The sequence below is a fragment of the Pristis pectinata genome, chromosome 7 (assembly GCF_009764475.1).
Source record: "Pristis pectinata isolate sPriPec2 chromosome 7, sPriPec2.1.pri, whole genome shotgun sequence".
NCBI classification, from domain to species: Eukaryota; Metazoa; Chordata; class Chondrichthyes; order Rhinopristiformes; family Pristidae; genus Pristis; species Pristis pectinata.
Window position 1 is genome coordinate 55,480,858 of NC_067411.1, and position 27,118 is coordinate 55,507,975.

General features: G+C 42.6%; 1 protein-coding gene across 1 annotated transcript in view; it reads left to right on the plus strand.

Moving 5' to 3' along the window:
- The window catches only part of LOC127572639 (inorganic pyrophosphatase-like), a 52,609-nt gene that overhangs the window by 17,811 nt on the left and 7,680 nt on the right, over positions 1-27,118 (plus strand). Inside the window, exons 6-10 of the mRNA XM_052020112.1 lie at positions 1,576-1,702; positions 14,015-14,142; positions 16,540-16,625; positions 17,438-17,507; positions 20,953-20,992. Coding sequence (XP_051876072.1) covers positions 1,576-1,702; positions 14,015-14,142; positions 16,540-16,625; positions 17,438-17,507; positions 20,953-20,992 — 451 coding nt within the window. The remainder of the gene's footprint in view (positions 1-1,575; positions 1,703-14,014; positions 14,143-16,539; positions 16,626-17,437; positions 17,508-20,952; positions 20,993-27,118) is intronic.

The window sequence follows — 27,118 nt, forward strand, 5'->3', positions numbered from 1 at the left end:
CAAGCTAATCCCATTTCCCAGCATATGGCCCATATCTAAACTCTTGTCATCCATATACCTGTCCACATACTTCTTAAATGTATCTAATGTACCTACCTCAACCACTTCCTCTGGCAGCTGGTTCCATATATCTACCACCCACTGTGTAAAAAAAAAAAGTTGCCCCTCAGGTTCTTATTAAACCTTTCATCTCTAACCTTAAAACTATGTCCTCCAGTTTCTGATTCCCCAACCCTGGAAAAAAGACCACTTACACTATCTATATGCCCCTCGTGATTTTCTTAGCTCTATGAGATCACCTCTCAGACTCCTATGCTCCAAGGAGTAAAGGCTCCGCTTGTCCAACCTTTCAGTCCCTCGAGTCCTGGCAACATCCATGTAAATCTTCTCTGCACTCTTTCCAGTTTAATCACATCCTTCCTACAACAGGGTGACCAAAACTAAACACAATACTCCAAATGTGGCCTCACCAACGTCTTGTACAATCACAACATAACCTCCCAGCTTCTATATTCAATGCCCTGACTGATGAAGACCAGCATGCCACAAGCCACCTTCACTGCCCTGTTTACCTGTGATTCCACTTTAAGGGAACTATGCACCTATACTCCGTTCCTCTGTTCTACTTCAGTACCCAGGGCCCTTCCATTCAATGTAAAAATTGCATTGATTTGCCTTTCCAAAATGTAACACTTCACACTTACCTGAATTAAATTCTGTTTGCCATTCCTCAGCCCACTACCCAGCTGATCAAGATCCCTCTGCAATTCTTGATACTCCTCTTCAATGTCTATGGCACCACCTATTTTAGTGTCATCTGCAAACTTACTAACTATTCCTCATATATTCTCATCAAAATCGTTAATAATAGATGTCAAATAACAATGGACCCAGCGCCGACCCCTGAGGCATGCCACTAGTCACAGACCTCCAGTCTGAGAAACATCCTTCCACTATCACCCTCTGCTTCCTATCATCCAGCCAATTTTATATCCAGTTTATTAGCTCTTCTTGGATGCCATGCAGTCTTACCTTCCAGAGCAGCCTACCATGCGCAACCTTATCAAAGCCTTATTGAAATCCATATATATTACATCTACTGCCCTCCCCTCATTAATGTTCCTCCAGCATCCTCTTGATCCCAGCTGCCTATATCTGACCCAAGCCTCCTTTTTCTTGACCAGAGTTACAATATCCCTTGACATCCAGGGTTCCCAACTCCCAGCAGCTTTGCCTTTTACTTTAACAGGAACATGTAGTCCTTGAACTCTTACTACCTCACCACTTGCTGGAGTTCCTTTGGCCCACAAACAACCTAGCTAAGTCAACCTTTGTAAGTCCTAATGTGATTTTCATTAACCTTGGATTGGGATAGACTGTGGTGTAAAACTATAAAATGTCAAACAGACTTATTACCAGCAATTAGGTAAACAAATAGAACCAATGATGCCTGTAGATTGAAGGAGTCATAGGCTGCATATTGATTCTCAGAATTTTTGGAATAGAAATACATTTTAATTTCAATTTAGTGCAAATGTGAATTTTAATTTTTGCATTTTCCACTTATATTTCTAGGTATGTTCTTGTGGCGATGTTATTCAGGTAAAAGTGCTGGGAGCTTTAGCTCTTATTGATGAAGGGGAAATGGACTGGAAAATAATTGCTATCAACAATGAGGACCCAGATGCACAGATGTTTAATGGCAAGTTCATCTAATCAACAATGTTTATTAAATTGAAATAACATTTAACAACTGGAGACACTCTTCTTGTCTGGGGGAAGGTTTCCAAGTGGCTTCAAGATGATAAGCCCGAGAGTGGAAGTTTTGAAGGAACTAACTCCTCTGAGGCATTTCTGGAAGCCAAACTAGACATTTTTCTAATACTCTATGTACTTTGATGATTAACTACCCACCCAGCTCACTAACTGGGGAGATTGGCTTGTCATCGAGGGCTATGGGCTAATGCTTGCAAGTTCAGCTGCAGAAAACCCTAAGACAATACAGATGGTATTGCCCTAGTTTGTAGGACCTAATGAGAAGCTTAGCTGCATCAATAGTTCCTGTGCAGGCACTTGGCATTCTTCAGTTCCATTACTGTGTACCTAATATCCCTGAACGTGTAAGTGCTGTGCATACCTCTTGGATGAAACTGCGCAATTCATGTTTGGAGGTACAATTTCACGTGAGGGTAGAGACAAGAGACAATCCTTTATTTTCAAATATGATTGAGGTTTTCTCAAAAGTGAAGGATGTCCCTTGGTTCACAAACTCATGAGCATAGTAAGAACATCTTAGAAAGGCTGCAGTAATCAGTATCAGAATCAAAAATACAGAAAGAATTCAAATTAATTTATTGTCTGAAGAATAACGTTAAGTTACCCAGCTTCAGGTCTTTCCATTAGTACCAGGCACAGCAAAACTGCGAATAACAAATAAGGACCGTACTCCCAGAAACCAGTTTCTCAAATGTGTCAAATAAAATCAGGTATTTGCAACAACACAAACTATCTAAAGATAAAAGGCATAAAATGCTTTGGCTTGGAAGGTAAAAGGCCAGGCAAGTTTATTTCAGTTCTGAGAAAAGTAGTTGTACCCTGAAAGATAGTGATGATCTGCCCTTCCTCCTTCCAGATGTGGACAGACCTAATGATTATTTATTTCTTCTTTTCTTATTTTATCTCAGACTAGAAGTCCCTGCAGTTTTTTTTCAATAATATTATCACCTATCAGGCCATCCAAGGTAGACCTGATTAGGCCAATTTTTGAGAAAGCCTTACAAATACTGCCCTTCAAAGTGATTACCACAACCATGACAGGTGTGTGTACACATACAGAGATAACTTGTAATCAGTAAACCATCTATAATACACACTCAAGTTTGACGCAGGTCAAGTTGAGAGTTGACGCAAATGGATCCATCATCCACCCCCCCAGTGTTTGCCATTGGAGGGAACCGTGGATACATGGTGTACACGGGACAACCCAGGGTGTGTCACAACTGCAACAAACCCGGACACGTGGCGGCCCAGTGCAGCGCAGTCATCTGCAAGAACTGCAAGCAGGAAGGTCACCACACAAAGGACTGTTGGGAAAGCAAATGAAGCAGGCTACATCTACAAGGCCTGCCCAAAATGGGCCTGTAAGCAATAAGCAATAAGCAGGCAATAAGAGGGGGTGTCAGCACCAACAACACCCCGAGGAACACTGACACACCCCCCACCAGCACGGGGGCCTCAGAAGAGAGCGAGGCTAGGAGGGGTGAGGACAGCCCGACTGCCTCGAGCTCCCAACCCCCAGCCACGACCCCCAGTCCCCTCCCCAAGGGGAGGAGTCAATGGAAGAGGGAGTGGGGGAGGGACAAGAAAGGGAATAGCAGGTAGTGAGGAGGAAGAAGGCACAGAAGACACCACCCAAGAGACAACGGGCCACAGAAAACAAGGGGACTGGAAAGAAAAGAGTAATGCAACAGATGGACACCAGCAACTTCTCTTCAGAGGATGAAAGCAGCAGCGGAAGCCAACAACGGAGGCAGAGGAAGCGGCAAAATGGAGGAGAGAAAACCAAAGAGAAACAACAGACAGGAACAAGCGAGGGAAGAACCCTGCCCACCGACCCCCAGCTCCGGGAGACCGGGAGCAGCACAGAGGCTGTTGCCCCCCAGCTCCAGGAGACCAGGAGCAGCACCGCATCCGATGCACCCCAGCACTGGGAGATGAAAGAAACTGGACTACCAGAGAAAAGAACGGGGCACAGATGGATCCCAGCCCCCCCAGAGACATCAACAGCCTCGCCACAAGGGACCCCACACCCAGGGGGAGATCACTCCCAATATCTGAGCCTGGAATCGGTGATGCAGTTCACCAAAGCTGTGGGCATGAAGGCCCAGGACAAATGAAAATGGACTGTGTGATTGGTACTGAACTCCAAAAGAGCTATGGAGATAAAACTGGCATCTCTAAACGTGCACAGTGTTAAGCGCACTGCGCGATGTGTTAACGCCTTGCTGTTCCTCGCCAAGGTCAAAGCGGACATGACTTCCCTGCAAGAGTGCAGGCTGCCACACCTCTGCAATTAGCGGAGGTGGTCGCAATGGTGGTCCCACGGACTGACGGTGTGGTTGGGGGACGATGATTGTCGCGCTTCCAGCCTGGGGATTCTGATGTCGGGGGGGGCAACCTCAATCACCAGAGTCAAAGAGGTGGTGGTGGGGGGGGGCTCCTCGTGGCAGATGTGATGTACCGGAACACTCCGCTCCAGTTAATTAACGTGTACGCCTTGCCTGTGTGGAGCAAGCGGCTGGCCATCCTCCAGCAGCTCCCACCGCTGCTGGCGACGTCCCGGCCGGTTGTTCTGGCCGGTGACTTCAACTGCATCATCGATGCGGCTGGACGATGTGGCTGGACAATCCGGCAGTACCGACAGCAGACTGGACAACACCTCCAGACTCCTGATGGAAACGGTTAAAGATGCCAAGTTGCGCGACGCCTTCAGCACCCCTGCAGGCAGAGCACAGCCGCAACACAGCAGGTCGAGATCGGATGGCTCAGCCTGATCCCGGATTGACTTCCTCTTCGTGTCGGAGCCAATCACAGTCAGATCCACCAACATCACGCTGGTATTCTTCTCTGACCACCGTCTCCTTCGGGCCTCCTGTCACCTACAGAGGGACCAGAAGGCAGGCAGGGAAGTTGAACGTCAAGCTGCTGACCCTAGAGAGCATTGTGGAACTAAAGAGGGATTACGCAGGTTGGAGAACCGTGAAATCCCTCTTTGACTCCCCTGTGCACTGGTGGGAAGCGACAAAGGAGAACATCAAGAGGTTCTTCATCCGCAGAGGGGTCCAGAAAGCAAGACAGAGGCAGAGGGATCTGTGCCAACTCCAGACAGACCTGCGGCAACTTCTCCTACTGCAGTCGAGGGGGGTGGGTGTGAGGGAGGAACTCCGAGAGGCAAAGAGCCGGCAAGCCCAGCTCCATGTCTCCAATTCCTCCAAGATTATCTTCCGATCCGGGGTCCGCTCTGTGGAGCAGGATGAGACGTACTCAGGTTTCTTCTTCCAAAAGGTGCACGGGGGTGCAAGAGGACGGCTCAGTAACATCCTGGCAGATGGACATATTAAGGATCTGCAGATCCTTCTATGCCAGTCTGTACAACAAAAAGGCCACAGACAGCACAGCCTCCCAGAACTTTCTGTCCTCTATCATGGAGGTCTTAGATGACAGCAAGTGGGAGAGTCTGGACCAACCATTGACCCTGAAGGAGTTGACTGGCTCCATCCCTTCCCTTGATTCAAATAAAACTGCCAGAATCAATGGCTTACCGGCGGAGTTGTACTCGGCTCTGTGGGACTGGATGGGCATGGACCTGCTGGAAGTGTACAACGCTATGCTTCTTGCAGCATGTCAGAATCCATGAGGAAGGGCACCATTACCCTCATCTACAAGCAGAAGGGGGAGAGGGAGGACATCAGAAATTGGAGACCCATCTCAGTGTTGAATGTGGATTACAAGATCCTGTCCAAGGCCATCGCCAACAGGGTCCAAGTGTGCTCTGGGACAGGTGATCCACTCAGACCAAAGCTGCGCTGTACATGGCAGGAAGATCTTTGACAGCCTTGTGCTGCTCAGGAACACCATCGTCTATGTGCAGGACAGAGGGGTGAACACCTGCCTAGTCAGCTTGGACCAGGAGAAGGCCTTCGACAGGATATCACACATGTACATGTTGGACATGCTCCCCAAAATGGGCTTTGGGGAGGGAATCAGGAATTGGATCCAACTGCTCTACACAGACATCTGTAGTGCAGTCCAAATCAATGGGTTGGAAACAGACAGCTTCCCCATTAAGTCTGGAGTCAGGCCTGGCTGCCCTCTCTCCCCGTGTTGTTTGTGTGCTGCATAGAACCCTTTGCCGAATCCATCAGGAAGGACGAGAGCATCAGAGGGGTGACGTTGCCAGGCAGTGAGGTCACCCAGGTGAAAACCTCCCTGTACATGGACGACGTCGCCGTCTTCTGCTTGGACCCAACGTCAGTTCGCAGATTGATCAGCATCTGTGACCAGTTTGAGTTGGCATCAGGGGCCAGAGTTTTCAGTGCAAAGAGCGAGGCCATGCTCTTTGGCAGCTGGCCCAGCCGATCCAACATCCCCTTCACCATCAGGCCTGACTACCTGAAGATGCTGGAGATCTGGTTCGGAGGGGCTGGGGCGTGCTACAAAAATTGGCAGGAGCAGATTGGGAAGGTGAAGCAGAAACTGGGACTGTGGGAACGGCGCTTCCTTTCAATAACTGGGAAGAACTTGGTCATCAGGTGCGAGGCGCTCTCAGGGCTGCTATACTTGGTGCAGGTGTGGCCTGTTCCACGCTCCTCCGGCTTGGGAATCACCCGTGTCATCTGCTGGTTCATATGGGGATCCAAGATGGAGCAGGTCCAACGGGTCACCATCACACAAAAGTGTCCCCAGTGTCGCCCTCATCCTGATGACCACCTTCGTCTGTGGCTGCATCAGGTTGTGCGTGGAACCCAAGTACGTGGGCACCAAGTGTCACTACGTGCCAAGGTTCTACCTGTCCCCGGTGTTGCGAATGATGGGCCTGGCCCCGCTGCCGTGCAACATCCCAGTCAGCTGGACGCTGCCGCACTACCTGTCCTTCATGGAAACATTCTTCCAGACCAACACCTTTGACCACAAGTCCATCAGGCAGTGGTCAGCACAGAACATCCTGCAGACACTGCAGGAGAAGGACTCGATGGATACTGTGGGTTGGTTCCCTGAGCAGACTGTCCAGACCATCTGGCAGAATGCCTCATCGCCAGAACTCACCAACAAGCACCAAGACCTCACTCGGCTGGCGGTGAGAGGGGACCTCACAGTCAGATCGTTCCTGCATGGTCGAAACATCAGTCCCAGTGTGCGCTGCCCCCGGGAGGACTGTACTGGGGACGAGACAGTTGCCCACCTCTTTGCAGGCTGTGGGTTTGCGAGGAGGGTGTGGCGAAAGATGCAAGGGTCCTTGTCACGTTTCGTCCCCAGCAGCTGTGTAACAGAGGATTCTCTGATCTACAGGCTGTTCCCGGGGACACACGCGGAGATGGACATCAAATGCTGCTGGAAGGTCTTCAACTTGGTGAAAGACACCCTTTGGTCTGCCCGAAACTTGTTGGTCTCCCAGCACTGCAAGATGTCCGTAGGGGAATGCTGCCAACGGGCACATTCCAGGCTGCAGGAGTACGTGCTGAGGGACTTACTGAAGCTGGGTGCAGCCAACGCAAGGGCTCGGTGGGGAAGGACTACAGTTTAGGGTTCTTCTGCCACTGGAGAGGGAGGGGCAGGGTCAGGCGAGGAAGCCCCTTAAATGTTGTAAATATGGGATTGGGGTATCACCCCAGGGAGCCACACAAGTGGCATTGGTGCTGTGTTTTTTTTATAAAAAGCTAACACTAAGGATTGATCCGTACAGGAATGTAAAGGTTTGCACTGTTTTATTGTTGTATATAGTTTGTTTTTTATGATGAATAAGGTTTATTTTGGAATAATAAAAAAAACTAAACAGCAGAAGGTCATAGAGTCATACAGCAGGGAAGTCCATTCAGCCCACCACATCCATGCGAACCAGTGGTTACCCATTTGTATTAATCCTGTCTTCCAGCACTTGGCCTGTAGCCTTCAATGCCAAGGCAATTCAAGTATCCATGTAGGCACCTCTTAAATGCTGTCACTGACGCTGCTTCCACTACTCTTTCTGGAAGTGCATCCTAGATACTCGCCATTCTCTGGGTGAAAAAGGTGCCCCTCAAATCTCCTCTAAATCTCTTACCCCTTATCCTAAATCTACCGTATGTCTTCTAGTTTTATTCACCACTAATGTGGGGAAAAGATTCTTCTGGTCTACCCTATCTACACCCCTAATGATTTCATATACCTTGATCTTAATCTCCTCCACTCCAGGGAAAACAGACCTAGCCTATCCAATCTTTCCTCATAACTAACACACTTCATCCTGGTGAATCTCCTCTGTACTCTCTCCAGTGCTCTCACATCCTTCCTACAGTGTGATGACCAGAATTGTGCATAGTACTACTGCTGAGTTTGACCAATGTTTTATAAATTGGAGCATAACCTCCCTACTCTTATATTCAATGCCCCAACTAGTGAAGGCCAGCATCCCATATGACTTCTTAACTATGTTATCTATCTGCACTGCTACCTTCAAGGCTCTTTGGAGTTGTACACCAAGATCGCCCTATTCCAATGACCTTACCATTAATGGTATATGTCCTATCCTCACTGGAATTCCCAAAATGCATCACCTGATATTTACCTGGATTAAGCTCCATCTACCATTTCTCAGAGCACTTCACCAACACATTGATATCACCCTGTAGCCTAAGACTACCTTCCACACTGTCACCAACTCCACCAATCTTAGTGTCATCTGTGAACTTACTGATCATGCCACCTACATCCACATCCAAATTATTCATATAACTAACAGCAAGAGGCCCAGCACTAACCCTTATGGAACATCACTAGTCACAGGCCTCCCATTACAAAAACAACCCTCTGCCATCACACACAGTCTCCTATTGCCAAGCCAATTTGCCAACTTGGATCCCATGGGTCCTAAACTTCTGGACCAGTCTCCCATGTGGGACTTTCTTGAAAGTGTTATGGAAATCCATGTAGGCCACATATCCTGCACTGCCCTCATCAATGCACTTTATTGCATCTTCAAAAAATTCAGTCAGTTTGGTCAGACAAAGTCTTCCCTAGCCAAAGCCATTCTGGCTATTTCTGGTAAGTCCCTGTCTTTCCAAGTGACCATTAATCTTGCTCCTCAGAATTCGTTCCAATAACTTCCCTACTACTGATGTTAGGCTCACAGGTCTGTAATTGTCAGGCTATTCCCTGCTGCCCTTCTTGAAAAGTGAGACCACCTTTGCCGTCCTCCAGTCATCTGGTACCTCATTTGTGTCTAGCAAAGAGTTAAAAAAAATCCCAGTCAGATCCCCAGAAATCTCTTCCCTTGCCTCCCGTAGCAGCCTGGGATAAATCTCATCTAATTTTTCATTCAGCTTTATGTTAAGGGCAAGGGTGGGGGTGAGGTGGGTAGTGGAGGGGAGCAGGGCTGCAGACCCCATCAATAATAAAGCAAAAGATAAATACAACTTGAAATTATGGCCACTTATGTCTGTGTTTGGCTTGTAACATTGCAAAAGATAATATTTGCATAATATGAATTGGGATCATGGAGTCTCTTATGGTTTTAAGTTTCTGATTAACCACGAATATTTCTTCATTCTCACCTCGTGCAAGAAACCGTATAACATAGTAATCATTTTGGATACTGTTCCTTCGGGGTGTAAGTGTAACTGCATAGCACCATGTGGTGTTATATCTTTCAACCACAGGGAATGAATACATTAATAATAAGTAGGATGTAGACAAGTGTAAAATGTTTTCAGTAATTGGCTCTTTGCATTGCTTTCCATATGTTGTGTTGTCCTGATACTTGGACACTATGGGCAGCATTCACCAATTCTTCAGATTTCTGTGTGTGCCTCATTTGTATTCTTTGTGAGCTGCACAAAGAAGTCTGTATAACAACCGGGTGAATGTCACACAAGTGTTGTGGACTGCACATGGTTATTGTGTGTTCAGCTGTTGCCAAACACAGCTGGCCTTCAAAGCTTGTATTGTCTGCATGATCTTGCAGTCATCAAGCTACCATTAACTGCAGCTATGGTAGATGACTGAACTGACTGAAGTCTGATCTGTCTGAAGTGAAGACAGTATTTAATCTGAATATGTCTGCATACTTATTCCAGTAGGCTGTTACGTAGTTTTATCACATTCAAATTACAGTATGAATAACAATCGCAACTTGCAATTATATTGTGCTTTTCATATCCTCATACAAATCAGGATTCAGCCCCTCGAACCTGTTTCACCATTCAATAATATTGTGGCTGATTTGATTGTGACCTCAGTTTTCCATTCCTGTCTCTACCTGTGGTAATCCCTTACTCCCTGGCTTATCAAGAATTTATCAACCTATTCTTCAAAATATTTGAAGACTTTGCTTCCACCACATTTTGAGAAAGAGAGTTCCAAAGACTTGTGACCCTCAGTGAGGAAAACAAAATTGCTCATCTCTGCCTTAAATGGCTGACCTTATTTTTAAACGGGTACTTTCAGGACATCCCTATATACTTTACAAATGATTTTGGAGTGTAATCACTTAACTGGTAAGCAAATTCAGCAGGTGTAAAATGCTAAATAACATGCTGTGTGGCTGAACACAGAAGCAAGGGGAGTACAAAATAGGCTGTTATGGCCAGAATTTTACCCAAAAGTACAAAAATATCTTTTAGTTTTGTGGCCTGTAAACTTAAAGCATAACTAAGCAATTTTCAAACAAATGCAGTGACCGCTCACTTGTCTGTCAGATTGCCCCTTATCTTCAAGTGTGGCAGATATTTCCTTAAAAGTGCATGATATCTCATTAACTGTTTATATAAAGAGAAGAATTAAGCTGGAGTGGAAAGACTGGTGTTAACATGAGATCAGTATAAGCTAGTGAAAAGGCATTTAGTAGCCTCAAGTACTCTGTCCTCTTCTGTGTAAGCAAGGTTAAGGAATGCAAACCAAAATTCTAAAGTAAGAATATGGAATTGTAGAATTACAATGCCACTGAAGGAGGCCATTCAGCCCATCAAATTTATGCTATAGAGCAAAACCATCAGTCCCATTCTCCTGGTCTTTCCCTGGAGTTCTGAAATTTATTTTCTCTCGAAGCCTTTTCAAATCCCTTTTGAAGACATTGATAGTTTTCGCCACCACTTCAGACGATGAATTGCAGATTATAACTACTCTAATTATAACTTTCCCTTTGTATCTTCAATATAAAATATCAAATTTGTGCCCCTGTTCATTGAACTATCAACTAATAGCTTTTCTCTGCCTATTCTATTTAATTAAGTCATGATCACGTAAATCTATCAAACCTCCTCGCAGACTTGCTCCAAAAAGACTAATCCCAGCTTCTCCAGTCTAACATTTTAACTAAAATCCCTTATTATGAGGACCATTCCAGCAAATCTTTTCTGTACTTTCTCTAGGACAGTCACACCTTTCCTAAAGGCTGATGTCTGACTTAGACACGATATTCCAGTCGTGGCCCACTCAATGTTTTGTACAGGTTAAACATAACCTCCCTGTTGTTGTACTTTAACAGTTGAATCCCACAACATATGTACAGTAAAAGCCCACTTATCTGGCATTTCAGTAATCAGCACACTCCAGTAACCAGCACTTCAGGGCCAGCATCGGCCCAAGTCGGGGGAGCTTCAGCTGATGTCGGGGTGGCCTAGAGGGAGTCCCTAACCCGACATTGGGGCAGAACTGAGGGAACCCCAAGCCAATGTCGGGGCTTCATTCAGGGAACACCCAGCTAACATCGAGGCAGACCTGATTAAGCCCCAGGCCTACATGTGGTTAACTGGCATAGTTGAATAACCAGCACCAGCCAAGCCTGGCACATGCTGAATAACAGAGCTTTTGCAGTATTTTAACGCCTCTCGCAACATGCCCCTTCACTTTGAAGGAGCTTGCCTGTGTACCTTCAGGGCCTTGTCAACTTCTCCACAGCCTGTGCTTATTCTTTCTACCAAGGTTTTGTCATTTCATACATCTCTCTATTAATTTTCATTTTCCTCCTATCTGTCCATGCAACCTTACTATACTTTCTTGTAGTTTATTACTATCCACTTCACTGATTATCACACTTCAAGCTTTATGTTATCTGCAAATTTATGCTGCATGTTAAGATTGTGCAGAAGAGATTTACTGGGATGTTCCCGGATTGGGCTACTTCAGTCATGGGCAGAGATTGGCTGGGCTTGTTTTCCCTGGAGCAAAGGTGGCTGAGGGGTGACCTGAGAGAGCTATATAAGTTATAAGTGGCATTGTTAAGGTAGATGGTTGGAATCTTTTTCTCACGGTAGGCATATCAAAAACAACAGGGCATTGGCTTAAGGTGAGAAGATGGAGTTATAAAGGGGATCTGAGGGGAAGGTTTATTACACAGAGTGGTTGATGTCTGAAACTCGCTGCCAGAGGAGGTGGAGGAGTCAGATACAATTACTATGTTTAAAGGACATTTAGAAAGGCACTTGAATAGGAAAGACATAGAAGGACATGGTCCTAACGCGAGCAAATGGGATTGCTCACATTAGGCCCAAATGGGGATGGGCAAAAAGGTTAGCATGATGTGGTGGGCTGAAGGGCCCATTTCTGTGGTATACGACTCTATGACTATGACATTTATATTTATGTAGTTGCTGTATATCAAAGAAAAACATCACTAACCCATGGGGAATACCTGTCTTCTATTCACGTATGAAAAGCACAGCCATTTAATCTACTCTCTGCTTTTGTCTTTAAGGCAATTTCCTATGCATGCTGCTCCTTCTTGAAATTCTATGAACCTCACTTTTGCTAACCAGTCTGTTGGGTGGAACCTTCTGAAAATCCGTCTACTGCATTTCCAATTACCTCCTCTGGTACTTCATCAAAAAAAAATCAGTTGACTTAAATGCATTTGACTTTAACAAATTTGTGCTGGCTCTCTTTTATCTACTTAAAATTCTAAAAGTGACTATTACATTTTTTCCTGATCATTGTTTCTAAAAGCTTCCCAACAACAGGTTCAGCTTACTGGCATGTAATACCCGTAAACTTACTTGAACAAGCATATTGCTTTTGTCATTTTCCAGTCCTCTGGCACTCCCCTTTATCTAGGGAGGATTGGAAGACTATTTCAAGCCCTTTTGCAACCTAGGATGCATCCCATCCGGACCTTGTTTACTTTAAACATCACCACTAATCAGAAACTTAGACAGAGAATAAAACCCAGAGTCCATACGTAATATATCCATCCATTCTCAAATAAACAAAGGAAGAGAAAGCAGAGACACTAGTTTGTGATGTGTGCAGACCAGGGAATAGTGAGAGAAATAGAAAACAATTGTTCTAAACTGAAATGAAACAAGCTTAAGGTGGTTGGAAAGATACTAAATATATTCAAAGATCTACTCAAAAGTAAGACATGGAAGGTTACAGTCCTTATGTAGGCAAGTAGGATTAGTGTAGATGGACAAAAAGGTTGGCAGTCACATGGTGGACCCGAGGACCCATTTCTATGCTATATGGTTCTATGTAATAGAAAGTCATCTAGGAACCAAAAATAAAATTTTAAGGATAGATATCAAAAGGGAATGTTACTGAATTAATTGAAGAAGTAAAATAAATGGCAGGTAACAGTGATGCAGTTGATCTTATATAAAATGGCAATCAAATGCCACATAATGAATTTATGATGATTGCCAGAGCCTGTGGAATCGGAGAACAAGTGGCAGGATGAATAGCAAGCAGGGTACAAAACAAAAAGCAAAGAGTAGGATTTAACGGCATTCACTCAGACTGGAGGAAAGTGGGAAGAGGTGTTCCACAGCGACCTGTCCTGGAACCACAGAAATGTGGACTTGAGGTGGACCGTCAGCCATAATGTTAAATGGTGGTGCAAGTTTAGGGGCTGCAAGGCCAACTCTGGGTTTATTTATGGTTAACGTTCTCTCATTCTTTTTGTACAGATTGTTGAACTTAATAAGAGTGAGCCTGGTACTGGATAGTGCAAACATTGGGTGCTTTAATTGCCTTCAAGACAAGGACTTCCATCCACATGTGCATGCATAATTTGATATATACTGCCTTCATTGCTTACAATAGTATGTGCTTTAGCGAGATGCTCAATGTGTGCAGACCCAATAACCTTGTCAATAACGGATGTAGCATACCCTAGTTACATGAAAGTATGGGTCCTTTATTATCTGGCATTGGAGTTCTTTAATTTATTAAAGCTATTGTTTCAATTAATTTTATCTTTATTGGTCTGATGTCTTACAGAATTTTTTTTAACTTATGAATTTAATTCTTCATTTACAACCCACAGATATTGATGATGTCAGGAGATACAAACCAGGCTACCTGGAGGCCACAGTTAATTGGTTTAAATTGTACAAGGTTCCTGATGGAAAACCAGAAAACCAGCTGGGTTTCAATGGAGAATTCAAAGACCGGGTACATTTTGCTTTGAATGTGGTGTCCATTGAACCTTCTATTGGTGAATCATTTTGTAGAGTTGGTAGGAACAAACATTCCAGAAGGGGCAGAGGTGGATCTAACACTTGATCTTTCTGTTTATAGATAGAAACCGAATTTCTTTTGCATAAGATATCAAATGTTTCTATTGACTGCTGTTAACCCTTCAAAAGAGGAACAGAACAGAATTAATGCAGCTTTTCAGGTTTATGATTTGGTCTTTATATGCAGTGACATATGCCTTAATTTTCTTTCCTCAAAATATGGTTTAAAATTCTTTGCAGTAATTTGCTGTTAAATGGAAACAGAGAAATCTTGAAGATTACAGTTTACTAACTTTGCTTTGTGTTATTGTAGGCTACCTTACACTACAGGCAACCCCTGTGTTATGGCAGTTTGGGCAACGGAAAATCCCCCATACAACCAAAAGATCTGGCATGTGGAATAAAAATTTGCTCTTAGGAAATATATGTGAAAAAAGTAAATAAATACATTTTTTTGAACTCTGATTTATTGACGCATGTGCAGATGATGTGGCTTTGCATTACAGAAAATCAGGATATAGTCCATTTTGTAAGAACACAACCCCTCCCCATCCCCCCATTACCATATCTCAGGGGTTGTCTGTAACATATTAAGGAGATTTTATATGTGTGTTAATAGTTATGTTGTACTGCATCTACTTCCCCTGAAAGAGTAACATTGGAATCCCTCTTGACATGCAACAGATCTCTCTATCTTTTGCATCTGTGTTACTTCAATTCATTCAAGGGTGACTTTTAACATTAAATGAGGCAATGTTTAGGTTGACTCAGTTAGCTTTTTCATTCCACTGTAATGTGAAACATACAAAGTACTGGCAGTAATCAAAGTTGTTGTATAAAATTGGTACATGTATCCATTTTATGATTAAATAAGGGAAATGCAACATCGCTCCATTTCAATAGGTTCTTTTACTTGGTTTAAGCAGAATAATCTGTGTCCAGTGCAGATGTTCCCTGTACTCCCCGGTTTTTCCAAATTTCTTGCAGAAATTTGTTCCGTGGTCAGTGTCATCCTTTTTCCAAAAGCAGGATACTTACTACTTTCTGTTTTTATCTAACCCCTAACTCCAAGCTGACTCATAATTTCCCTACCCAGTTCCACTCCTCTCCACACTCCACCAGCACCCTTGTCCCACCTCATCAAGAGCAGAATCTACAAGCCTGACTTGATAGTGGTTCACGCTGAGCATTAAGATTATTGCAGCAGGCGAAGAAGTTGTTACTGGAATGTTAAATTATCTTTGGTTACATACTAGAACATTAAGTTTTGACACCCCATATGAACCTATAAGCTCTACTGTCTCGCCAACTTAATACAGACTTTGATCTTAAAGCACATTATATACCATTTGCCTGTGGTAAAAGATCAAAAAATGTTCAAAAATGTGATTCTGTTAATGTAAGTTAAAAGATCCTAACTTATCAGAGAAGTGTTTTTGTAGTATCAAAATAATAAATAGGCTATTTTTTACGTAAGCCATTTTTGCATGTTTGATTGTGATTGAGATTATTATTGGGTTGATTAGCGATGCTGACTCGAGCACTTCAAGGTATGAGTCACCTTGATGCGGCTGAAGTTTTCCAGGTGTCAGTTACTCTGCTAACAACATCAGCACATAGACTCTGGCCATTCCTGCAAATTACAAACCAAATTGCTGCATTAGGGTGCAATCTACGACCTTCATTTATTCCGAGCTGCTCATGTCTAACAGACTGAAAAAGAATGAGCTCTAACTTCTAGGCATTAGAACTATATGCGTTCTGAGAGACCTCTGTTTCAAAATTCTCACCCCTGTTTTCAAAGAAGTACGTGGCTTTGCCACTGCCTATCCCTCTAATTTCTTTCAGCACCATAACCCTCCAAGATCTCTGTACTTTGATCCTGGCCACTTGCACATCTGCATTTGTCCCACTGTTGGTAACTGCCTTCAGCAGACAAGATTCTGGGCTCTAGAATTCCCATCCTAAAGCTCACTACTTCTCATGCCTCATATAAGAAGCTCCTTAAAACATACCTCTGATCTGATACCTCTCTGTATGTCTTGGTATTTATTTTTGTTCAATTAATTCTAAGAAGCATGCCATTGTATTTTTATTTCATTTAAAGTGCTTTATAATTAAACAGTACCATTTTTATAGTCATTGTTGAAATTATCGTAAACTAATTTCTGCAACTGATCTTTTCTCCTGATTTTCCCTTAAATATTAAATAAAAAACCTCCAATCCCAAACACAAACAACTCAAAACTGGAGTTGGGGAAATAATTTCCCTTTATTATCTTCACTTTTTACCACCCTTAAACATTCAGTATATGTTGGTATTTTGTTGTAGGATTTTGCACTTGGAGTCATTGAGTCTACACATCAATACTGGTGCTCCATAATCTACAACAAGACTGATGGAGGTGATATTACGTGGTGAGGTTTGGTAATGCTTAACTGAGACACTTTTAAGTCATAAATTTTTAAAGTGTTAAAAGGACCATTAGAAAAAGTTGTTTTCTAATACTTGGTATATTCCCATTGTCACATCAAAAGGAGTAAATCTGCTGATCACTCTTCAGTCAGAAATTTCAGTTATTGACTTACAGAATTATCTTTCATTCATCCGGGGAAGGTAGTGGGAAAGTAGAGCTTGATGCAACATGAAATCGTTGAGATGCTCAGCATTGCTGATTTGTTAGGGGAAATTCATTAAGTGCACAAGGGAGTCAGGATATGTAGAAGGGTAAGGTGAAATAAAGGGCAGATGAAGGCTACTGTGGAATATATAGGTCACCCATAGAGCGAATGGTTTGTTTTTATACTATGTAATATAATTCTCAGTTCACATCCATGCCTTACTTTTGTAGACCATGCACACCCTTACGGGCCCTGGATAAGGGTTTGGATTTGGTTATATAATGTCATTAATCATTTTGTTTAGTGGGCAAACTGTTCAGCTGGAGTTCCCTCAATGTTATGGTTCCTGTTTGCTATTTTGTTTTAGTTTTACCATTTTAGGTTTAGTTTTCTTTAATAATGTGATGAATAATTCAAGATACCTACGTCTTTGCTTTACAGTTGACCATTTGAAATTTGCAGTAGGCAGGGTGAGAATTGTACATCTACTATGAGCTCTGCAGAACCTTGTAATTTGAATCCTTTTTAATTGTCTTAGCTCCGTTTTTAATTGTAATTGTCTGAATTTTATGTAGCAACTTTTCTAATCGTTTGTTTTTTTACCTCAGCAAAAATGTGTCAATCAGTGACAGTCCCTTCTATTGTAGTCAAGAAGAAGCAGAATCACTTGTGCATTCAGTAAGTAGTCTCTTTTTACAAGTACAATATAAATATTATACATTTCCGATGGACTATTTTTTGTTTTTTCCATGAATAGTAGGTGGAGAACTAAGGTCCCAGGTTGTCCAAGAAATTGAATTCTTAAGTGTCAGAGGCTGAGGGGCGACCTGATATAAAATTATGAGAGGCATAGATAGGCAGGCATGGTAGGGTAGCAGTTAGCATAACGCTATTACAGTGCCAGAGACCCAGGTTCAATTCCGGCCGCTGTCTGTAAGGAGTTTGTACGTTCTCCCTGTGTCTGTGTGGGTTTCCTCCGGGTGCTCTGGTTTCCTCCCGCATTCCAAAGGCGTACAGGTTACGAAGTTGTGGGCATGCTATGTTGGTGCTGGAAGCGTGGCGACACTTGCGGGCTGTTCCCAGAACACTCTATGCAAAAGATGCATTTCACTGTGTTTCGATGTACATGTGACTAATAATGATACAGAGTCATTTTCTCAGGGCAGAAATGCCAAATACTAGAGGGCATAGGTTTAAGGTGAGAGGGGGAAAGTTTAAAGGAGATTTGCGAGACAAATTTTCTTCACACAGTGGTGGGTGTCTGGAACACACTGCCAGGGGAGGTGGTAGAAGCAGATACAATAGCAACCTTTAAAAGGCATTTAGACAGACACATGGACAGACAGGAAATAGAGGGATACGGACCTTGTGCAGGCAGATGTGCAGTTTGAATTGGCATCATGCTTAGCACAGACATGGTGGGCTGAAGGGCTTGTTTCTTTTCCATATATTCTGTAAGCCTTCTGAGCATCCTACCTTAATCAGCTGAATTTTAGAAGTTCTTGGTTGTTGTGGAAGCAGGCTTAGATCAAGAAGGGAGAGGTGATGTCCATTGGTTCCATATAAATTCATCCCTCTATAATTCTGCCTGAACAACAGGAAAAGTGATATTAGCCTAGTCACAATCTACCAAGTCTTCATGGATCCAAGGTACCTTAATCTTCTGGAGCAGCCTTCCATGAGGGACCTTGTTGAAAGCTTTACTAAAGTCCATGTATATAGCATCCACTGCCCTGCCCTCGTCAATCATCTGTCACCTCCTCAAAAAACTCCATCAGGTTTGGAAGACATGGCCTCCCCCACATAAAGCCATGATGACTGTCCCTAAAGTCTGCTTTTCCAGACACGAGGAGATCCTATCCCGAAGAATCTTCTCCAATAATTTCCCTACCACTGATGTAAGGCTCACTGGCCTATAATTTCCTGGTTTGTGCATAACAGAGGAACAGCTTTGGTCATTCTCCAGTCCTCTGGGACCTCATCTCTGGCTAGAGAGGATACAAAGATCTCTGTGCTCCTGAAATCTCCTCTATTGCCTCTCTCAATAACCTGGGATAGATCCCATCAGGCCCTGGGGACTGATCCAACTTAATGTTCTTCAGGAGCCTCAACACCTCCTCGTTCTTGATATCAAACATGCCATAGAATATCGGCATATACCTCCCTGATCTCGCTATCCTCCATGTCCTTCTCCTTGGTGAATACTGATGTAAGATACTTGTTTAGCACCTCACCCCTTCCTCTGACTCCTTTGTCCCTGAGTGGTCCTACCCTCTCTCTAAGTTACCTTCCCATTTTTAATGTATGTATAAAATATTTTGGGACTCCCTTTAATCCTACTCACTTAGAACATTTTGTGGCCCCTTTTAGCCCTCCTGTTTCTCTGTTTAAGTTCTCTCCTACCTTCTTTATATTTCTCATAGGCCCTGTCCAATTGCAGCTTCCTAAACCTTACGTATGCTTCCTTTTGTGTTTTGACTAAATTTACAACATCTGTTGTCATCCAGGGTTCCTGAACCTTGCCATCCTTGTTGTCCATCCTCACAGGAACATGTTGGTCCTGAATTCTGACCAGCTGGCCTTTAAATGACTCCCACATGACAGATGTGCATTCACCCAATAACAGCTGCTCCCAATCTACTCTCCCCAGATGCTGCCTGATTCTATTGTAATTAGCCGTTCCCCAATTTAGCACTTTCCCCTGAGGTCCTGTCTTACCCTTATCCATAACTATCCGAAAACTTAAGAGTTGTGATCACCATTCCCAAAATGCTTTCTGCTACTGTGCAAAATTTAGTGCTTGTGAGTTGTGAGAAACATATTCTGGTTAATGGACAGAATAAATCAGATAACTTTCCAAACCATAGCTGGAGATATTTGAAACATCCTTCAGTCTGCCATTCATTGTTGCACCAAGGTGATCACTGAAGCTCACAATTCAAAGAGAACTGCGCGTCCTCCCAGGAGAATTGACCATACAAACTTGCTGGAATTCCAGACTTCCTTCTGCTAGCTGCCATTGATTGTTTTGCAGGCACCATTTGTCATTTGAGATTTCTGCAACAGAAAGGGATTCGAGTCCCTGAGCTGCTGCATGACGATAGGTCCATGCCCACTGCAGCAGTCTTTATGCCTTTACTTTCTGGCTGTCTGATATGCTACCTGTTTCCTACCCACCATGACTGAGCAAAAGTTAGTTACTGAGAAGGGAAGGGTGTCTGCAGACAACATAGCTCACGACTCTAATGCACAACCCATGCGTATGTGTGGGCAATATTCAAACAATGAAAGCCATGGTGCTGCACTAAATATGGCAGAGAAGGCTGTTGACCTGTCAAGACCTTGCTTTATCGCCTTGATTTCCCTGGAGGACCATGGTAGACAGCACAGTGGGGAATCAAGATTTGTAGCGTCCCTTGTACTGTAGGTGGCAGGGCCTTGCAGTGTTTTCTTTTGGTCATTAATATAAGGTGTCAAATGCAGTGGAGCAGAATGCTGGCTCAGTCACTGTCTGGAATAAATGTACTCGGGGGATCACTGACTCCATGAACTTCACCGTAGTTATTTTGTGGGGTTGAGCATTGCCCTGTAAGGCTGTGAAGAAACAATGTCACAAAGGCTGTAATCTTCACAAAGCAAACTGCCAGAGATCCTCTGGTGAGAGTCCAACAGGACAGACCATTCTCAAGACCTCACATTTTTGACCTGTTTGACTTTAAAATGGGATTAGATCAAAAAATCCTTCAAGAATCGCAATGAAGTATGCCTGTCAGCCACGACAAGTTTCGAAGCTCTTCACTGGACTACAGGATGTAGTGTCATAGAATGTGGCAAGTCAGGGTAGTGAATAGCATTACCTAGATTATTGTATGATTCACTAAGAATGCTGTTCAAGTTCTCCAGCCTCAGAGGGAAAAATCATCAAATCTAAAGATTTTTTCTTTTAATTATTAATACTGACTGTCTTTATTCAGCCGATACTCTTAGGCAATTTTCCTTGTGCACTAGATATACATGATTGACATTAGGTAAAAGTGTACATAGCCAGATCAAGTGTAATATTCAGCTGTAAGCTGGGCGAGTAAATGCAAAAAGTTAACGATAGATGTATTTTGTTTTACAGGCACCGGAATATGTTAAACCAAGCCCTATCCCAGATGAAGGTAATACATTGCCAATACAGTGCTTTCAGTAAATTTATCTTGGAAGCAAACGTATGTTTTCTTGGAGCAGATAGCTCATTCTTTTGTTCAACCAAGGGCACATTTTGACTTTGGGTATACATTTGAAACAGGAGATAACAAATCAAGGGATACAGGGTTAGCACAGGAGGGTAGCACTGAGGTAAAAGAACAGCCAAGATCTTATTGAAGGCAGGGCCTGTGTGAAAGGTTACAAGGCCTCCTCTTGCTTCTACTTCTTGCATCAATCTTATAGAGAGTCAGCAGCCTGCGGTTCACATAATTACATGAACGCAAGATCTGTTTAAACTGGTAAATCAGGAGCAAATACTTAAAATGCTTTTAAATTAAGATTATAATTTAACATGATATTTAATACGAGAATACAGGGGGAATTAGATAAATACAGGAATGTGCAAGGATGTAACGTCATGTCATGGAAGGTCATTAACACTGGATTTGGCTTTCCTGGCTGAATGCCTGTTGTCACGAACCAGCAACAAAAGAAACACACTGAGCATGATTCAGTGTTAAAAACTATTTTATTAATCACTACTTATGATAATACGTAAAATAAAAGTAAAAATGTTAGTATGTTAGAATTCAAAAATGTTAAACCTCGAACGTTAACCCCAAAACTAAACTCGTCGTGTGTGTGTGTGACAAAGTCCAAAACTCCCAGTTCCGGAATGGTTCTTAAAGTTCAGTTCCGCAAGCCATAAGGTGAAACATGAGCAAGGGCTTCTTCAACAACCACCGTTGTCTGAAGATAAGACGTAGACGTAGAGAAACAGAGAGAGAGTAAATACGAAATCCAAATGTTCCACGATGGAACCCAAACGACACTTCAGTGTTTACTCGGTAGTGACTTCCTCACCCCGAAAAGCATCCGAATCGTGGTCGTCCACACACAAATACCTGTTTCCTTCTACAGGTCAGCAACAAAGTGAACTCCACCGGATTACTTCCAACTTCCATACATGGATTTCAGTAGCAAACACAGTTATTGTTTCTCATCCATCGATAGAGAAAACAAGCAGGCTGGTGTCTCTCTCCCTTCTCCCTCTCTCTCCTTCTCCTTCTGACTTCTTCAACAACGTCATTACGTCCTTTATCTTCTATTGACGTAAGCACGCCCCACACACACATACACACACACTCTCTCTCTTAAAGGGACTTTCACTGAGTCCGTAACACCTCCCACCTAAAAAAAAATTTTCCCAAGAAAATTTTAACCGCGCATACAGTTAGTAATGTTAATAATTATCATGCTACACAACTACAGACTATCAGATTAGTACAGATACATGTTTCCCATTTAACATCGAGAAAGACAATCAGCAATCACATTATCTTTGCCTTTAATGTGAGTTATCATGAGATCAAACTCTTGCAAAATTAAACTCCAGTTTAACAGCCTTCTGTTCTTGTTTTTGACTCGGCTCAGAAACACCAATGGGTTATAATCTGTATATACAGTCAATGGTTTCTGAGCGGTGCAAACATATACACTGAAATGTTGCAAGGCTAAAACAAGCGACAGTAATTCTTTCTCTATGGGGGAATAATTCTTTTGATGCTCATTAAATTTCTTTGAAAAGTAAGCTACAGGATGGTCAATATCATCAAGGTCACCCTTCTGCAACAACACAGCTCCTGCAGCTTCATCACTGGCATCTACTGCTAATGAAAATGGCTTTTCAAAGTCAGGTGTTTTGAGCACAGGATGGTAGCATAAAATGGCTTTCAGCTTCTCAAATGCTTCTTGACAAGAATCTGTCCAAACAAACTTTACTCCCTTCTTCAGAAGATTAGTTAGGGGAAGAGCAATATCAGCAAAATTTTTACAAAACTTTCAGTAATATCCAACCATTCCCAAAAATCTTCTAACAGTCCTCGTACCTGTGGGAATAGGGAACTCAGATATTGCTTGAACTTTTGCCTGAACAGGAGCTTGCTTGCCTTGACCTACAACATAACCAAGATACGTCACAGTGGCATGGCCAAATTCACTTTTAGCCAAGTTAACTGTAAGGTTAGCCTTGGAAAGTCTTTCAAACAACCTTTCTAACGCAGAGATGTGATCTTCCCAAGTATCATTCCCAGTCACTAAGTCGTCAATGTAGGCATCTGTATGTTTTAACCCATGAATCACTGAATTAATTATTCTTTGAAATGTTGCCGGAGCATTTTTCATTCCAAATAGCAAAACATTGTATTCATTCAATCCAGAAGGGGTTACAAAGGCTGAAATCTCCCTTCCTCTATCTGTTAATGGAACACACCAGTACCCTTTTAATAGGTCAATCTTTGTAAGAAATTTTGCCTTTCCCACTCTATCTATGCAATCATCCACCCTAGGAATAGGGTAAGCATCTGACTTTGTTACAGCATTCACTTTCCTGTAATCTGTGCAAAATCTAACAGTTCCATCAGGTTTAGGTACAATAACACAGGGCGAACTCCAATTTGAAGTAGAATGTCTAATAATATAATTTTCCAACATGTATTTTATTTCCTGATCAACAAGTTTACTTTTTTCCACATTCATTCGATATGGGTGTTGTTTGATTGGTTTTGCATCCCCAACATCAACATCATGGGTAATTATCGATGTTCTGTTTGGAACATCTGGGAACAGATTTTTAAATTTTGAAATTAATTCTCTCATCTGTTGTTTTTGTGAAACTTGTAAACTTGTTCTCCATGATATTTTGGTTTTTTAGTTTCGATGGAACAATATTTGGTATAAATTGGCCTTCCTCAACATCAACATCAGGCATTCTAGAAACAACCTTTACATCATCCACCAAGGCCACAACTGAATCCCTCTCATAATAAGGTTTTAGCATGTTTACATGACAGAGTTGTGTTTTCTTGCGTCTATCTGGTGTTTTGATTATATATGTTAAATCAATCACTCGAGATTCAATAACATAGGGTCCAGAAAAACGAGATTGCAATGGATTATTTTGGCTAGGGAAAAATACCAACACCTTTTGCCCCACTGCAAATGTCCTAGGCCAAGCACATCTATCAAAATATGTCTTCATTCTTATCTGGCTGGTTTTCAAATTCTCTCTCGCTAGCTGGCAGACTCTCTCCAACCGAGTTTTAAATTTTTGGACATAGTCCAACAGACTCAAGTGCACTTCCTCATTAACCCATTGCTCTCTCAACAACTCCAAAGGTCCTCTCACCCTATGTCCAAATACAAGCTCAAACGGACTAAATCCTATTGACTCCTGGATTGATTCTCTAACGGCAAACAAAAGTAAATGAATACCTTCGTCCCAATCCTTTGTGTTTTCAAAGCAATAAGTCTTCAGCATATTTTTGAGAGTAGAATGAAATCTCTCCAGAGCTCCTTGAGATTCTGGGTGATACGCAGATGATACAATCTGCTTTGCTCCCAGCTCATAGACTATTTGTTGAAAAAAATTTGACATAAAATTACTACCTTGATCAGATTGGATTTCTTTTGGCAAACCAAACAAGGTAAAAAATTTTTAAAAATTTGACACTGTCTTGGCCTTAATATTTCTAAGGGGTATTGCCTCTGGAAATCTAGAAGTGGCACACATGATGGTTAACAAATACTGATTTCCAGTCTTAGACTTTGGTAAGGGGCCAACACAGTCCACAATCACCTTCGAAAAGGGCTCCCCAAAAGCAGGAATTGGTTTCAACGGAGCCACAGGGGGTTTTTGATTTGGTTTACCTACCATCTGACATGTGTGGCAGGTTCGACAAAACATCACCACATCTTTTCTCAAACCAGGCCAATAGAATTGTTTCAAGATCTTCCCTACAGTTTTATTCACACCAAAATGACCACCCAAAGGCATACTATGGGCCAGGTTTAAAATTTCATTCCTATAAACTTTTGGAACAACAACCTGATGAATAACTTCCCATTCCTCATTAACAGGAACATGAAGAGGTCTCCATTTCCTCATTAACACTCCATTTTTGACATAATATCCCATTGGCACTTTTTCAATCTCCTCACATGAGAGAGCTTTTTCTTTCAATTCTGTCAACTCAGGGTCCTTTGTCTGTTCCACCATAAAATCCTTCCTCGACAAAGACAAATCTTTAAATTCAGGCTCACTATAAGAATGTTGATCCTCCAGTGAAGACAGAAAAGTCTCAGATAAGGCATCATAATTTTCTTCCTGTTTAGGACTGTCACAAGGAACCACATCAGACTGCATCGGACTGTCTGTCTTGGCTAATTCTTTAGCTCTAGCTCGAGTCACCGCACATGATGGGTAAACATCTGGATCATTCTCAGACTCATCAATCCTTGGTTTGGTTGTTAACCGTACCACAGGAACAATTTCTCCATCTGCAAGGTCATTTCCCAATAACAAAGAAACTCCTTCCACTGGCAACCTAGGTCTTATCCCTATCTTGACTGGTCCTTCTACGAACTTTGCCTTTAAAATCACCCTGTGTAAAGGGACAGACATGGTGTCATCTGTAACGCCTCGCATTAGATTTACCTCACCAGTGTCACTTTCTTCACCAAAATTTAAAACACTGTCCAGCAAGAGAGATTGACTAGCCCCAGTATCTCTAAGAATTTTCACTGGCACCTGGGGTGACTCATCATTCAGTGAAACAAAACCCTCTGATACATAAGAACGGAATTCCTTTCTCACCTCCTCCAACTTTTCCGCTTTTACCTCTTGTAATGACTGATCTTTAACGACGTCTCCTAAACCTTTTTGATTTTTAATTGCCTGAAAGCAAGCATTGGGCACAGCTTCCTTCCTTTTCTTCAAAAAGGCACAATTAGATATCACATGGCCAGGTTTCTTACAGTAATAACAAGTACGCTCAACAGGTTTCTCCAGCCCTGGCTTCTTTTCATCCTTTCCTTTTTGATTACCTCCCAATTTAATCTCCGGTTTACCTGGATTGTCCTTGTAACTCTTTTGAAAGGTTTTAGGTTGTCCCCATTTGGATTTATGGGTTAAAGCATAATCATCTGCCAACCTAGCAGTTTCTTGTAAAGTTTCCACTGCCTTTTCATTTAAATATGTTGTTAATTCAGCTGGAACACATCTTTTAAAGTCCTCCACCAGTATCAATTCTTTCAATTTATCAAAATCCCCATCTACATTTTTAGCCATGTACCATCGTTCAAAACATATTCTCTTTCCATTGGCAAATTCCATATAAGTCTGATCTGCAGATTTCCTCAAGTCTCTAAATTTTTGTCTATAAGCTTCAGGTACCAATTCATAGGCCTTCAATATAGCTTGTTTTACCTTGGTATAATCAGCTGCATCCTCAGCAGACAAAGCAGAATAAGCTTTTTGAGCTTTACCTTTAATCACACTCTGTACCATAAGAGCCCATCCTTTCCTTGGCCAGTTGGAACTCACAGCAACCTTTTCAAAATGTTGGAAATACTGATCAACCTGATCTTCCTCAAACGGAGGGACTAATCGAACCTCCCTGCTGGCTGAAAAACCATCATCAGAATCAGATTCCAAACTCCTACGCTTCATTTGTAACTCATGCTGCCTCTGTTTTTCCTTCTCCTCTGCCTCAAACTTTAACCGAATTAGTTCCCGTTCCCGTTCAGCCTCTAACTTCATCTGAGTTATCTTTTGTTCAGTCTCTGATTTCTTTTGCTCTCGTTCAGCCTCTATCTTTAACTGGGTTTGCTCTCGTTCAGCCTCTAAGCTCTTTTGTTCTTGTTCAGCTTCTAATTTATTTTGCTCTCGTTCAGCCTCTATCTTTGCCAGCTGCACCTGTGCCTCAGAAATTGCTATTTCACTGCCAGGAAACTGTTTTAACACTTCCTTCTCAAACACCTTCTTTTCCACATAATGGCCAGCTATCAGTCTCTGAATATCTGCCTTTCTCATAGACTGCTTTACTTCTGTAAGGTTTAACCTTGTAGCAATCTTCATCAGATCATCCTTTTTCGCCACCTCCAATCCCTTTTGGGTTGGTGACTCCAAAAATGCCTTAATATCCATTGCTGCTGGTTTCCACACACACAAGCCAATTTAAAAAGAATTTATCAGACCTCCCTCAAAAATCTTTGGATTTAATCCCGAACGAATCTCGTCAATCTGGGGAACGATC